This window comes from Saccoglossus kowalevskii, chromosome 22, assembly GCF_978046115.1.
Source record: "Saccoglossus kowalevskii chromosome 22, keSacKowa6.1, whole genome shotgun sequence".
NCBI lineage: Eukaryota > Metazoa > Hemichordata > Enteropneusta > Harrimaniidae > Saccoglossus > Saccoglossus kowalevskii.
Genome location: NC_140662.1, coordinates 21,638,341 through 21,654,497, shown reverse-complemented (window position 1 = coordinate 21,654,497; position 16,157 = coordinate 21,638,341). Strand labels below are relative to the sequence as shown.

At 36.5% G+C, this 16,157-nt stretch overlaps 1 protein-coding gene across 1 annotated transcript; it reads left to right on the top strand.

The window, feature by feature from the left end:
• The first annotated feature begins 752 nt into the window (after positions 1 to 752).
• Positions 753 to 15,024, top strand: LOC100370439 (uncharacterized). The gene is made up of 23 exons (XM_078005299.2): positions 753 to 987; positions 1,207 to 1,321; positions 2,195 to 2,302; positions 2,971 to 3,107; positions 3,896 to 4,034; positions 5,620 to 5,768; positions 6,010 to 6,130; positions 6,493 to 6,635; positions 7,089 to 7,212; positions 7,360 to 7,499; positions 7,793 to 7,940; positions 8,050 to 8,233; positions 8,321 to 8,466; positions 9,327 to 9,536; positions 9,663 to 9,883; positions 11,001 to 11,232; positions 12,258 to 12,415; positions 12,616 to 12,731; positions 12,825 to 13,084; positions 13,239 to 13,470; positions 13,669 to 13,769; positions 13,874 to 14,047; positions 14,148 to 15,024. Exons 3-23 carry the CDS (start codon positions 2,204 to 2,206, stop codon positions 14,718 to 14,720), a joined length of 3,807 nt encoding a protein of 1,268 aa, XP_077861425.2. The 5' UTR covers positions 753 to 987; positions 1,207 to 1,321; positions 2,195 to 2,203; the 3' UTR covers positions 14,721 to 15,024.
• The last annotated feature ends 1,133 nt before the right edge of the window (positions 15,025 to 16,157 follow it).

Genomic DNA, 16,157 nt, shown 5'->3' with positions numbered 1-16,157 from the left:
GTGTTCATAGGTCAAACTAAACTAATATTAAGTAGGGTACATCCACTAAACCCACTTCAATTCTTTGTAATATTTGACTTACATGTGCTATGTCATAGTTCTGTTTTTAGATGACCTTGGTTTTAAAATATGACCCCGAATGACGTAAAGTCATACGAAGATCTTCGTACATATATATATACAGCGGAAGTCGATTCAAATCGGCAGTTCAACACGAGCAGCGTGCAATTTTTTGTTTTTTGTTGATTTACTGAAACAATAATTTGATGCTTATCAATGGTACAGTCAGTATACTATTGTGTCAATAGAGACCTGTCGACAAACGGGTGGCGCGTGTTTATAAACACTGGGCGGCGATCTGGCTTCTAACATTTAGAGTATTTAGAGTATATTTATAATAATCTTCGGCTCTGACTTTCTTTTGAGTCAATATGTTGTACCAATACACTGCTGTATTTTGACTCATTTAATTAGAAATACAGTCGGGGTCATTATTGAATTGTCGAACTGCATATATTTTCAGTGTAAATCAAATGTTCCTGAATGGAGGTGGTTCACGTAGTCAATGAATGCACTATTATATTAAGCTAGGCAATGAGCGTCATTGTTGATTTTGGCGTTAACAGATCTGTGTTATAGCGACCTCAAGTTATGATTAGCGTGCAGCGGGTATATGTATGTATCACGCCTTAGATTATGTTTTGCGTCGAATAGAGTGCAATTATGTTGAGCAAACATTTATACTAGGGCAGTTAGTAAAAAAAGCCACGTGTATTGACTGACGCGTGTGCTTGTAGCCTTGGTAACCAAGCATAACATTGATGTCACGTGACACATGGCTTTCAATGCAGGTATCACCACCATAACGAGGTCGTGTCAAGGTGATTTAACGCAACCACAAAGTCTATCCCATGACCCCATAAGCGGAGGCTTCTCGCTCCACAGCGTTTGGTTCGAGCTATCGCTATATCGAGTAAGACGGAATAGGTGAGTTGGTTTATTTAGAAATATTACTGATATGGCAGATTACACGTTATTTGGATATACATAATATATATAATGATTCACACGACAATGAATTCGGGAATAGAGTGCAACACACGGTATATTCCATTGGTGTCACAGCGCACAGGGTGAATACATTGAATATGGACAATACTAAGCATTGTACAGTCTTTATAATTTTACTTTCACTTTTACATGTAGATCGCCTTACGGATATATGAAGAGATAAAATATGGTGTTCGGTTGATCGCAAGACGTCACTTCCGCTTCCTTTGGCTTATTCAATTACAAGACAGCCTTACGTTCCTCAACGTGGGTGGGTGATTATTTGTTGTTATATTGTCGGTATGTCCATTTCATGTAAAATGAAAGGGTCAATATAACGAATATTTAGCTTTTCAATATCGATACGCTCCCGTTTCATAACTGATTTTGTCGTTGCCAGCGAGGCCACGGCGTCATGCAAACAATTCATATACCATCACGGCGTGTCATTCTCCGTCATAAATTCCGTGTACCGTATATATTGGTAGTAAAGAAATAACTACTCATCAGGGGCAGGTATATCACGAGATTTTGACAAGTTTCACTACATGTGCTTACGAGCTAGTATAACGAGTGTGTATGTGGATTGAACTGGTCAAAATCGAGACACAGAAATGCCTTTAATGACTATGTTAAAAAGTGATACAGCATCTGAAACGTTGTTGTAATTGCAACCCTGTTAATTTTAGTTACACCGAGCGGCACGAAAATTTTGTCGTTGTGCGGTGTATTCGTGTAGTTTCTGATGGCGGCAGCCTCAGTCTGTTTATGTATCTCAATCGACATCATTTCAAATAATAGAGACGCCAATTGGCACCGTAAGCCTGATTGCGTTTTGAAGATTGAAAGAATTCCTATTTTTCTCATGCTTCTCTTTTGAACTCGAAATACCCGGGTAGCATTGTTATCCGCTACGCCTGTAGCGCACAAATATTATTTTAGCCGATTTCCATTGACAAAGAAATTCAACACTTTTGTGTTTTATTCATGTTTGGGCCTACCTCTACACACATGGGAAACCGTGGTATATATGGATTTGAATTACGGAAACCGTGGTATAAAGGGAATTGAAATACTGTTATAATAATTTTCATTATAACATTAGTTTTACAAATAAAGAACCTTAATTTTTGCTCCTTTACAGCATGTAAACATGGCACGGGGTGTACCCGATGATGAGTTAGACAAGTATGGCGAAAAACAGAAAGAAATATTACAGAAACTGTTTGAAAGAGATTGTCCAAGTTTCGCGGTAAGTTGAGAACACACATCGATCAATTCGTCTCCAATCGCGGCCATCGTGAATAATCGGTATTACATATCACATATCACCTTTTATTCTTTTGAGTGTTCTGAACGCATGGAACCGGGAACAGCCACTGGTGGCGCTGTATACAATCGAAACCTACTAGTATTTAGGCTTGCCTACGCTCATGCAGACTTACAGTGTAAGTGTGATAGAAAGCGTATACAGTCTTCAAATTACCACAATAGACCGTAGTGCACATATCTTTTTGACCACTGACTTTATGTTCGTATAACATAAATCTGGTTTCTTGCAATATTTTAATTAAGAGAAATCTACAAAAGGAGTATATTTATTTTACTGTTGTTCAAAACGCCTAAAGGGGTAAAGGGAGCGTTATGCGATATTTGATTTTAATTATTCACGTTTCTTATGCGATGGCAGCGATTGGTCATGGGTTTCGATCCGCTATTTACAATATTGTGAGCATGTTTGTGTGTGATTGTGATGTGTTCGCAAACTTGTTCATAACTACAGACATACTTGGCATTTCGTGTACAGCGTTATCTTGTTGTGAACAATGTAGTAGGAACTATATAATAAGGCCGTCCGACATGAATAAACATATCAATTGTATCGTATGTATTTTGATGGTTTTACATTAATATGTACAGGACTTGGACGATTACAGTTTTATCCCGACATGTATCAAGGCGTTCGAGACCGTAACATTGGATGAAGCATACCCACAAGACAAAGATATAGCATCACGCTGTTACTCCAACATAAGGAGCTTGTTAACAGGACTAGGGTGGGTACATTTAGGTGAAATTATGAAAGCTATTTCATACTGAACTATCAGGGGATAAATTCTTCTACTCTCGGGTTCTCCACACTTGTTAGGGGGAATCTCGTCTCGTCTCTCTATCGCGTCCCCTTGAGGTACGGGATCAGGAATGTCACTTAAGCTTTACAGTCAAATAAGACACACACAACGAAATACGTTTCAACTCTCGTCTTAGTCAGTCAGTCGAGCACTCTATAAGACACAGCGCCCTGGGGAAAAATCCCCAAAACTATCGCAAGGCTGACCCAAGACTCTGTCCAAGACTGTGTCAAGACTCTTTAGGACTGGACTCTTAGACTGCGTCTATCGTGGAGTACTTGCCAAGACCAACTCAAACTCTCTTTATTCATTTTCAAAACTCTAACCAATTACAATGCAGTAAAAAGACTCTAGGGCGTAACCTTCAATCATAAAGCCAATCACACTAAGTACTGAATACGTCATATCTTTTGATTAATCGTTCACTACATTAATAACTACGAATACCAACTGTCAGAATTAGTAGTCCGAATAGCGACGGTTATCTCGTAATTAGTTCCAAATCACTGAGCTAATTTCCGTCCAAAACTTCAAATAGGCCTAAACGATGACAGACATAACACAGCAATTCGCTAATTATCAGCTAATTAAGTCGATTAACAGATACGCGAAAACAAATTCATGACAGAACACTGAACAACACGGTTAATGTCTCTATAATTTAGATTTCAAATACGTTTCATCTAGTGATTGATATATTTATTTATTTCTAGTGAAACTTCATCTTCCAATCCAGAACAATTTGCAGAATGCATTATGCAATACTTTTTCAAGCTCTACGAGACAGACAAACCAGAATGTTTTACATTATGTGAACAGATCATTTGCTATGGCAGGGAGTACATTCATAAGGTAAGCATGTGTGCGCAAAATAATAAGTGTGATGATATAAACGAGGGTCGGCAAGGGGTATTTTCGTAAGCTGTAACCAATTGTTTCTATTTTCGTAATAATGTAATTTAAATAAATTAAAAAACGTAATTTCGTAGACATGGGCAAGGTGTAAAATGTAATCAGCTATTTTATTCGTCCGTAATTTTTACAAAGATCTTATTTTTTGTAAGCGTATAAAGCACTTTCCACATTAAATGTTGCAATTCGTGCGCAATTTCCAATTTTGTTTCTTAAACACAAATTATCAAATATATTATAGAAATAAATAATGTTATTAAGAATTTACTTTATCTGTAAAGTGTAAAACACAAATTTTAACTGTAAATGGAACTTGTATTTTATTTCCTGTAATAACGTAAAATGCTTTTTTTTTATTTCCTGTAACCTGCACCAGCTACCCCCCTTGCCCCCCAGATAAAAATACAAGGTCTACATCTTTTCGATACGCAGATGTAACGGTTATAATTAGACTGTTCTGTGATGCGTATATATCCGTACTAGTGTTAACCACTCTAAACATAACCACCCTCAAGTGCTTTAGTATAGTTGAAACTACAAAGGGGAAAGCGTAGAAAGTACACTGTCAATAAACATGGCAGTCTGCATACATTTATATAGCGTTACATGTGGGCAGTTCAAATATATCTAAAACGACAGTAAATTCGATAAAAAATCTAACTAGAATTAGAGACGATTGAAACATCAAATAAACATCGATAATGAAAATAAGCTTACATCGCTGATTCTACAATGCGTTCTAGCAGGTTGATAAACATGCCTGCTGACTAGAACTTTCATATGACCCTAACTAATACAAAAGGAACTGAGGGTGCTATATCAAATCTAGGGATACTATTGGACAGCACAGCACAATGATTCCGGGACACAACCCCTACGCGGGCATACCACAAGATATTGTAAATATCTACACGCTGTATAGCATATATGAAGCGATTTAATCTGTGAAACATCGAGTGGTATATCCGACTTGGGCCGGGATTATTACTAACATATATCAAAATAATTTTCATTTTGTCATAGAACAACACAAAACCCACAATCAAGGAAACGTTCTGAACACTTATAGATTGAAAATAAAATATTTCATTTCACAATTTGAATTACAGCAAGAGGGTAGCATGAATTCCAACATGCCATATTCCTACTACACTCGTTTGTAAATGTTAATTCTTTTCGATTACATAGATTGTATGCCTTAAAAAAAAAATTCATTTAGTGACCAATACATAGACAATTTTCTGGCTCACCGTTACATTGCGCAAGCACGATCAATTTTTTCGACGGTCGAGACGACAGTCGTTTACACTTTCAGGAAAAGTTCCCTTCAATTTTCCAATGCTTCCTATATATCACATTGTTCATAATGTTAGTAGTACAATTTTTCGTAGCGCAATTCATGTTAACGTTGCATTATGCTCTATTTAACCGCGCCTTTCATATTTAAAAAAAATCGCAGTTGACGACACTAATATACTGGTATATTTTATTATAATTATTCGTGCTGCTGTATATACTAACACAGAATACGGGAGACTTTATTGCGGAAAGAAACGACCTCATTGTTAATACCTTGCGGGAGTGCAAGCCTGAAGACCTAAAAAAGTCTAAGACCAAAGCATATGTTATGAATGATTTCGTTGATGATGTCTACGTAAAGGCAGCAAAAGGAAGGTAACACAGGCAAATGTTTAATTATCCGCGGATAATGACAATGTCAGTTTCAGTGGAACTTCGATTATTTGTATTGCTCATATAATCTACTAGTATTAAACTCCCTGTATATGTGTAATGACCCGGAAGTACATTGTCAATAACATCGTACTACTAATCTTAAAGTTTATAAGAGAATACAGTTTGTAAATTGTATGTCACAACCTGATTGGATTTACAAAACATTGAATTTATTTTGTAGCAAAGGAAAATATTCCAAACAATTCATAGATATAATAATGGTATGTATGGAAAGAATGACTACACAACACATGAGAGTTATCAAAGACATATGCTACGAGTCGGAAGCCGTCATGTGGAAGGTATGTACGTAAAATTTGATTGGGCCTCTGAGGTCTTTATATTTTATAATAATCAGTGTATTAGAGCAAAATTCTTGCTTGTGTGGTGTTGCACTGACCCTCACTTACAACAAATTTATCTTCCTTATGAGTTCAAGAAATTTAAACCAGTTACCTAGTTTTGTTTATTTTGTCATGAGAAGCAGAGCTTGAATGTATTTCATTGTTATCATTGTACAAATTTAATACTATTAAATTAAATTGTATTTACTCTTTGGGCAAACAAAAAAAACATATTCAGGAGATTCCTAAATCGGGTGTATATAAGAATAACCCTTTAGTGGTGCTAGTGTTTGTAAGTTGTAGCTCTGTTTTGTTAATAGAAAAATGTGGACAGTGCCAACAAAATAATATCAATGTGGATGGTACCAATCGAGTTTCCGCCGGAAGTGCTTAAGACAAGTGATAAACGCGACCATGCGTCGAGTTACTCCGATGTTGTTGACAAATTAGTGGATTTGTTTGAGTAAGTTTACAATTTCATTAAATAAAAAATGTTGTAATGACCATGAAAAGTAATATGACATAGATAGCCCAATGACCTTGCCCTGGCGTTTCGGGGTATGGACATTATTTTAACGAGTGATTCCGCGTAACCTGCGGCCTATTTCACGAAGGTACGTGAAAACGCAGGATGGATACCCGGATCACGAGTGATGCCATGTGCTTTGGATAGAACCATATATCAATCTGAGTCCTAATCAAATACTGGGTAACCCGTGGGTTACATCAGACACCTCAAGTGGTCATCTATGTGTATTTGTTCATAAGTATATATCAAAGAGCTTATTAAACGTTGTGACAGTGTGAGTATGAGCGTTACCAACCTCACCATGCTTGAATTTTCGCCTCCACAATTAGGTGGAGTAATATACGTTAAAAATGACTGTTACATTAATGATCTCATTGCGGTTTTCAGAAATCACAACATACTCAAGAAAGTCTCCGGGAATCTGTTAGACTTGTTGGAGTACTGCATTATACGTGACCACCCCATACACTATTCGATTGGTGGTGAAATTGTTCCGCAGATCAAATTTCAGGTAAGAACTTGTGTAGAAATATATAGATTTAACAGTAGTATAACGTATTTCTCATGTTATGTGGACATATTTATCAGATACAAAATAAGATGAAAATAATATGCCATATATCAAGCTATTAAATTAATCGTTATATTATTTGTTTAGGGACAAGACAAGAAAGTGTCAGCGGTATTCAAAGCATACGAAGAACTAATAAAGAAAGATGGTTATGAAATAGACGAAGATTGTTCCGATCAAAGTAAAATGTTACAGTATACAATTGACTGGACTACTAGACATGTAGGGTCAGTATAGCGGTCAATACAAACTTAATTTCAGCATAATTAAAAAGGTGTTACATTTGTGATCTCGTATTGACGCAAAGTTGCAAAATATGGTAATGAACCGGTGAAAGACATAATGTTTAACTTGTAAATAATTTACCATAAAACACATTCGTCTTGCATAGTAGTTGAGCTGTTAGTCATTTGTTGATTCGTGAATGTATGCATTTGGATGTTTACGCATACATATGCCTAATTTAATAGGACATTATATACGTATAATTGACTTGTACTACGAATGTTACATATTACAGAGAATCAAATACACTACACAAACATAAAGAGTACTTATTGGGTATCATCGATTTCGCAATGACACACGAACTTGATCAAACTGGTTATCAAAAGTTGTCTGTTTGGGGTGAAATGATAAGATGGATTTTACACGGAATATTTACTGCAGTAAGTATTAACTTGAATGTATTAATACCGTTGATTTGTTAACACAATCACGGATGTCGCGTGAAATATCTATCGTATTGTTGACAACGGATTTGTAATTCTTTGCTAGGGTAACTCCAAACATTTAGATCCATTCATCCCGTATCTGGTCAAGTTACTCTCCTGCGACGTGGAAGAGCTGCAAGATGGTGCTGGCCGTGCGTTTTACTCTGTCACCAACGCAGAATTATTCGCGCCATACATCAATGAATTGGTCGACGCAGTGGTTCATCACGACCAATATATGGCACTATGTAAGTTAGGCGATGTGCATTTGTCTCGCATTACTGCTATTATAATACGGAGAATGTCTATATAACTTGTTTATTTTTTCGTTGCAGCTCCGTTGAAAGGATGCTTTTCACAAGACGAAGAGGGCGTTATGAAAAGATTTGACGATCTTATGGAGAAACGTGAAGATCTTTCAGGAAATAATAGTTTCTATCTATTGCAATTAATTGACGAAGTAGCGAAGAAATACCCTGAAGTGAGAACACTTTTTATTTTCCAATAAATTCTTTTATAGTTTTATATTTAATATGTGTACAATTTTGTATTTGCTTTGAGCCATCGAAAGAGAACAAAAAGTGTCACTGCACAAGAGTAATAATTCTGATATTGACGGGTCACAACATTTCATATGCTGTTATCCTATGTATGTCTTCGTGGCTTCTAAAGGTCAATTAACGCTTTTATTGACATTTGTGAGCGTGTATTCCAACATAAAGCGTTCTGGTTCATTAACAAAAAATATCGACGTTTATGAACACATATTACCATCGAGAAGTATTGGTAATATAATTACTGATGTAAATATAGAGTCAATTAAAACCGTGGTCGTCTCACATTCCTTAAAAAATAATCACTATACATCTCATTATGTAGGCATATAATTGAAGTTTGCAAAATGTGTAGTAACCTCTCAAATATATGCAGCTTTATATCACACACTCGTTTTAGTCGACATTCGAAACTACCAGAATTATCCGAATTAATATAATTATTAATGATAATTTAAAAACAGTAGTGTGTCAGAACATTAACATCATGAAATACTGGCATATTTAGTGACATTAAGCTATGATGTCAAAAGTTTATGAACGAATGCAATTGTTGGAATTGTTATTACTCAGTATGGCGATACCTAGAAAGCTTACGTTGCTTCATAACACTGCACTGGAATATTGAAATCGTATACGCTAAATAACACGACTCGAACTGTGAAGTTAACATAATGCGCCTCATGTCAATAGATTTAATCATTCTTTTACATGCCACAGAATGACCTGCCTAATATGCGATACATAATTTATCGGCTAATGTAATATATGTATTCTATTTTAACAGAGAGTTATGCCGTACAAGGACTATTTCTTAGAAGGGTTGCCAGATACCAGCTTCATGGCATATGGATTGATGGTATTGTCATCACTATCTAACCACGAACCCAAAGAGTTCGTGGAACACGTTGACGAATTTGTTGAAATTGCAGATAACCAACCTAACTTTATTTATCATATTATTACTATCCTGGCTAACATTGGGATGCTAAATGAGGTAGCTATGACATATACTTATCAAATATATTGATAATATTAAACTGATGTTACGTCATCAGTAATCGCAGCGTAATTATTTTTAAAGTGGAATTCAATTATGCAGTGTGTTTGTTTCATCTAACAGGAAATGGCAGTGAAAATAACAGGAATCTTCGTAGAATTATTGAAAGATGGGCGACATACTGTATATCTGTATACAATTCTCGCATGTATGAAGCAAATAGCTGAGAGAAAGTACATTTATCTACTTCGAGAGAACAGAGAGCTGATCGAATCTCTGCGAGATAGTGCACCTTCAATAAATGATGTTATTGATAAGATAATTGATGTCTTAGAGGGACGGAGGTGAGTATACTTACAACGCATATAAATTTACGTTTTTGGTCCCATCATGGAAGAGACTTCCAAAAGGATATTAAGCTTTATTATACATCTGTCACCGTAACGCCATAGGTTACAGCGTGTCGTATTTTACGGGGGTATGTTCATCCTACCATATACGGAAATGCGAATTCCAAATATGGAATGATTACGTGCGTAAGCGCCTTCTAATAATAAAAACAAACATGGCTGCCACCAGGGTTTGACCGGACTCCACACAAAAAAGTTCGCTGATTCTGTTCTAAACTTTTCGGATTTCGGCATTCCCATTATGTATCCTTGGATGAAAAAGATATATAATAATGAGGTCATTACGAAGATACCTATAATAATGAGGTCATTACGAAGATACCTCAAAGTATGCACTCAGACAATACGTCGTCGCATCGACCTCCGCGTGTACTGTCTTCGTGCATACTTTGAGTTATCTTCGTAATAACCTCATATTATTAGTAGGTGGCGACATTTTAGTCGTTGTTGTAGTCGCCTGTATCACTATGTTGGCCTTATGAATTTATTTTGACTAATTGTACTGTACGGTAATGTATATACAAAATTACATTCAAATCAAACGTTATGTAAAAGCATTATGATCGCGCATTGTACACCATCTTGAAGTAACTGATACTTTTTTTCCTGACCATTTGCTTTAGTATCATTCGTGTAAAGGAGTTTCACAAACCTATATTCCTTTGACTATGAACACATTTGTGCAATTATATTTGTAAATACCAGCTGCGCAATGAAGTAACATATTTTCGTATATCAGTATAAGACATATGTGTGTTGTTTGCTATTAGTACAGCGAGGCCATGGGAATACAAATCTCACAATGGCAATCTAGATTTATTTAAAGCGGGAGGGTCGTGACCTGTGCACGCGAGGGAATAGGCTCCCAAGCGATGATAACAACACACGCTAAAGATGCAAAGGCTAATGGGTAGACGCTTGTTGGTAAACAATGACACGCTATGGTCAACTGACGCATGCGCAGGTGACCACTCCCCCGCTTTAAAAAAACGTATTCTGCTATAATACGTACGGAGATTAAAGACATTGTTTTCATTTATGTACCGTGTAGCTTGAAGGCAGTTACTGAACAAGTTGCCGATGTGAAGGAAGATGTGGATGAACTGGATGAACGTGTTACGACAACGGAACAGAATGTAGCAGATTTAGATGAGAAGGTTGATAACCAAGAGCAGGAAATAAGCGACATAAAAGAGGAAGTTACTGAACAAGGAGAACGACTCGATGAGCTGGAAGAAGTCGTAGACGAAACAGTTGAGAAAGTGGAAGAAATCGATCGAAAGGTGAGGATTATAACATGCATATTATTGATTGATGCACGATTGATTATAGATCAGAAAACGTGAAACAATATGAATAGGTAAATCATTTCAAAACACATGGCGCAGATGGTCAAAACAAGGAAACAGAATATGTGATGCGTAGACCAATTGTATTGCAGACTTTAAAAACAGCTGAAGATGCATATTGTAAACTGAGAGCCCGTGCACATATGACACGTGCACGCAGTGAAGAAAAAGATTTGAAAATGATGCGTGAAATAACCCTGCTCAGAAACAAATGTGAATATCTAGACTCGCGCCTTAGATGTAACAATGTGATGTTCTTTAATATAGCTGAGGAATCTGAAGGACGGCAATGTACTGCGTTTATCGAGCGTTTTATCGCGAATCATATGGGAATCAACATAAAGTACGACGTAGAATATGCCCATCGTGTTCCAAAATATGCCCCGGTAGTGATGAATTATGAAAGACCGCGTCCAGTGCTGGCCAGATTAATGAGTAACGGTGATAAAAAGACAATACTCTACCAGGCTGCAAGAAGGCTGAAAAATAACCCATATAAAGGACGACATGTGTTCGTAAATGCAGATTATCCAACAGACATTAGAATGCAAAGAAATAAGATGATGCATGTTGTTCAGAAAATGCGGGACGATAACGCGCGTTGTCGTGCTTTTTTGGCTTTTCCAGCAATTGTAAAATTTTATGATGAAAATGGAAAATTGTGTACTTATAATATGAGTGATAAAATATAAATTAGTAAAAACTATCAATATCAATATCAAGAATGTATCGCCACACACAAAGCGAGTGAAAATAATTTCAGACTATATTACCTGATATTTTGACTCATTGGTATTCATTTTTATAACATTTTAGTAATAATAAAGATCGTTTTAAAGATGTAACATGGTCTTTCAGGTTATACTTGTATACACTCTTTTACTTAAACCTAATAAACTTACACGTCGTATAATCATTCATTTCCGCGTGTGTTCTGTCTGAAATAAATTTACTTGCAGACTATCAGTAACGCGCCTGCGTGGTCCAGAGATGTGTCAAAACTACTGAACGAAGAAAGTGATCATGACTGGCGTTTCCTGGCAATACGCCTTGGATACAGTTCGGAAGATGTTAGAAATTGGGCCACTGCGCATGATCCAACTATGTCGTTATTAAGGTGAGCGTTTGCATCAATTTACGGGTGACGGGGTAGCAATAAAATCAATTACATTCACTTTATACCAAAACAATCAATTGTGAATACGGATAAAGTTGCAATAATGAACCTACCAGAATTACATTTTAGTGTCGCTGATTTGTTAACTACTTCATCAAACAAATTAGCATACATAAAAGCGATGTTCATCTTGTTTGCAGTGAGTGGTACACCATGCATAAAAGCAGTGAAGCAACCTATGCCGTATTGACGTCGCTGAAAGAACTTGGAAGAAACGATTGTGTTACGATTATTGAAGATGCTCTCAAAGCTGCAGGTATGCAAATTGCAATGTCTCAAACAATACCGTTACCAAAAATAATAGCTACGTGGCGAATGTAGGCTCAATGATTCATGCATTTCTCAACAGATGAAGTAATACCTGAAGCCCCTCCAGACTTCACACATCCTCCTCCAGTGTTCATAAGTTACCAATGGGACCACCAATCAGAGGTGAAAACATTAAAAGAACATTTAGAGATGGCTGGATATGAATGTTGGATGGATACTGGACAAATGGGTGGAGGCGATAAACTTTATGAAAAAATAGATGAAGGACTTAGAGGAGCTAAAATAGTTTTATCAATGTGTTCTGAGAAGTATTCACAATCTAAAAACTGCAATCACGAGGTATGTGTAAACATTGTTTAGCTGTCAGCGTATCTAGTATGGTCAATAGTCGTTCTCAGTTTGCTCCGGTAACACGATTCCATCATTATTTTACATAACGTAATTGCATACAGCCGAAGATTAGATCAGATGACGTGGTTACATTTTGTTTCAGATAAACCTCGCAAGTTTACTGAACAAACCAATCATACCGTTATTATTGGAGGAAATTGATTGGCCTCCACCTGGACCAATGAGCGTACTCTTCTCCCAACTGTTGTATATTAAATTCTGTCCCGAAAAAGAATACAGGAAAGGAGAGAAATTCTGGTCTGATTCGACATTTGCTGAATTACTGGGACAAATAAATTACCACGCTGCACCAGATCCAGAAAAGATATCAGATGGTAAGCGATGTAGTATCAATGTTTTGTTTTTTATCTCTATCAACGTATTCTGTCAAATGAGGCAGTTGTTGATTCCTTTTTAATGGAAACATTGTCTAATTTGTCCACGCCGTACAAGAACGCACATAAGTGCATGTTAGATCAAACAATATACGTGAATGGTATATCAAATGCCAATTATCCAATTGTATTCATCAGAATATAAGAACTACGTTCCACAAGTTGATGACACCCCGATCGTTAAACCGAAAAAGAAGCAACAGACGGAGACGAAAGAAGACAGCCCTCATAATGAGGAGGTAAGAATAGATTTTAATTTCCTGCCCGTCAATAGTAGGCTTATAGATAATAAAACACATCGTTTAATAACATCAAACCTAACTGGACTAATCGTATTTTTCAGAATATAGAGGATCCTGATGTGTTCATTTCATACCAATGGGGTGTCCAGCCACAGATCAAGAATCTCTACTCAAAGCTGACGTCATTAGGGTATACTTGTTGGTTAGATATTATGCAAATGGGAGGAGGTGATGCTTTATATGGAAAAATTGACCGAGGAATTAGGAAAGCTAAGGTAAATAGTGTCAACTCTTGGACAACCGTACCTTACGTTGCGTTATTGTCTATTTGATAATATTTATGCACATCAATTAACTGCCTTGCATTAATTACAGGTAATAGTGTCTAGTTGTACACCGAAATATGCACTGTCAACAAACTGTCGACGTGAAGTGAGCTTAGCAGATACGTTGAAGAAACCAATGATACCAATATTATTGGAGAGTATGGAGTGGCCTCCAGAGGGTCCAATGAGTATGCCATTTGCTCAATTACTGTACATAGATTTTACTAATAACAATAGTCAGAAGTTTGACAACGACAAATTTGAAGAATTAAAACAACAGATTGATGGTTATGGAGTGGAAATTCATCTAGAAATAATCGATAATGGAGAGGAAGATGGGGAAGGAACGGAGCCAATCAGTGAATCACAACAGTCTAATACTCCCACGGACGACAGAGTTTCAAATGAACCAATGTCAGATAAAGCAGTCCCACCTGCTTCTTCTCCTCTTTCGTCAGAAGGAAAGGAAAAATCGAATGTCACTTCTTCAAAATCTCCCCCACCGATCAATAAACAAATGCCCCCGCCACCAAAACGAAAGGACAATTCCGGGCCAAGTACACAGGGTAAACCAAAAGCAGAGGTGATACGGCAGAAATCAGTGTCCTGTATACTTATATGATTTTGTAGTAATAATATTGCACAAAGGTCAATATATATATATATATTTTTCAATGTTAAAACAATAAATAAATTTTATGTAGTCGATATAATTATATTTGTTGGCTATAGTTCGGATAACAAATGTAGAAACGTTCCAAAGATATGCCAACTATGACGTTGTCATTCGACACAAAAATACAAAAATTATACTTCGTAGTATTGAAATATGTATATGGGTATTTGTTTGAATTGATCGTGTGAAGAGAATATATATAGTTACATATTATAGGTTATAATAAAGTGAAAGTAGATTTTTACCTGTATATATTCCTTTCCAGTCCACAACTGCTTTCAAATGGTTTTATCAACAATAACACATTCACGGAATTTAAAACTTGAACTTGTAAAGATAGTACATCCGCAATTCCTAATTACATACATTGACATGTGGTTTGGGACTCGATCTGAGGGCTCGTGGGATAACATAATGGTATATAAGCTATTGACCTAAATGGGATGGTCATGACATCACCTTATTCAGAAAAGTTGTATAATGTTCCAATCATATCAAATTCAAATATTTCACCAGTGAGGCTCATATCAGTAGCGTTCCAGGTTGAATCAACGTAACAAGAGATTAGCCTTATTTACGGAATAGGTATGGTTCAATGTAAATTCGAAATATTAGATTTACTCTGTTGCAGGCGAAAACAGTAGCCCTGAAACGTACTATTGGCAAGCGTGATTGCTTAAAATGATTTCTTTTTATTTTATTTCAGCCATTCACTTGATAGTGTACGTCCAAATGAACAATTCTTTCATTTTCTTCTCTCGCTGCATAAACAACATACTTCAAGGTACTATCGCGCGCGTCTGCACGTACGGTAGAGTGGGAAATGCCTGTTTTCTGTTTCAAATGATATTTTGTCAATCAAAATCTACTGGTAAATACATAATACCGTACTTAAACACTGTGTAAAATAGATATATCAGTCATAAAACGTGGAGGGCGTTTTCAAGTCACTGAAGTCACGCTGTGGATATTCATCCACGCACAAAACACAATTGCTACACATCACCTGGCTTCCCAATAATCTACTCAATAGCAGTCATGGCAACGGATCATAAATATTGTATAACTTGTTCAAAGACAATGTCCAGCCTTATAATGCCTTAAACAAACAAAAAAATATTGCCTACGCGTTCCGAAAAAAACAAATTGCGCACAGATAAACCATAACTATAATACCGTTTATGTACTACTACGCGGGTTGACGATTGCATTACAGAGCACATGTAGTTGTAGCGAGCTAACGTCGTATTAATTCGATTTAAATTACTTTAAACGCAGTTCAGTTATTTCAACAGACACGTCACTCTACCGTAGGACACAGGCAATCATCTCATTTATATTTCAAGTGTGATTGCCCTGGTGTACACTAGTGCTGCAAACATT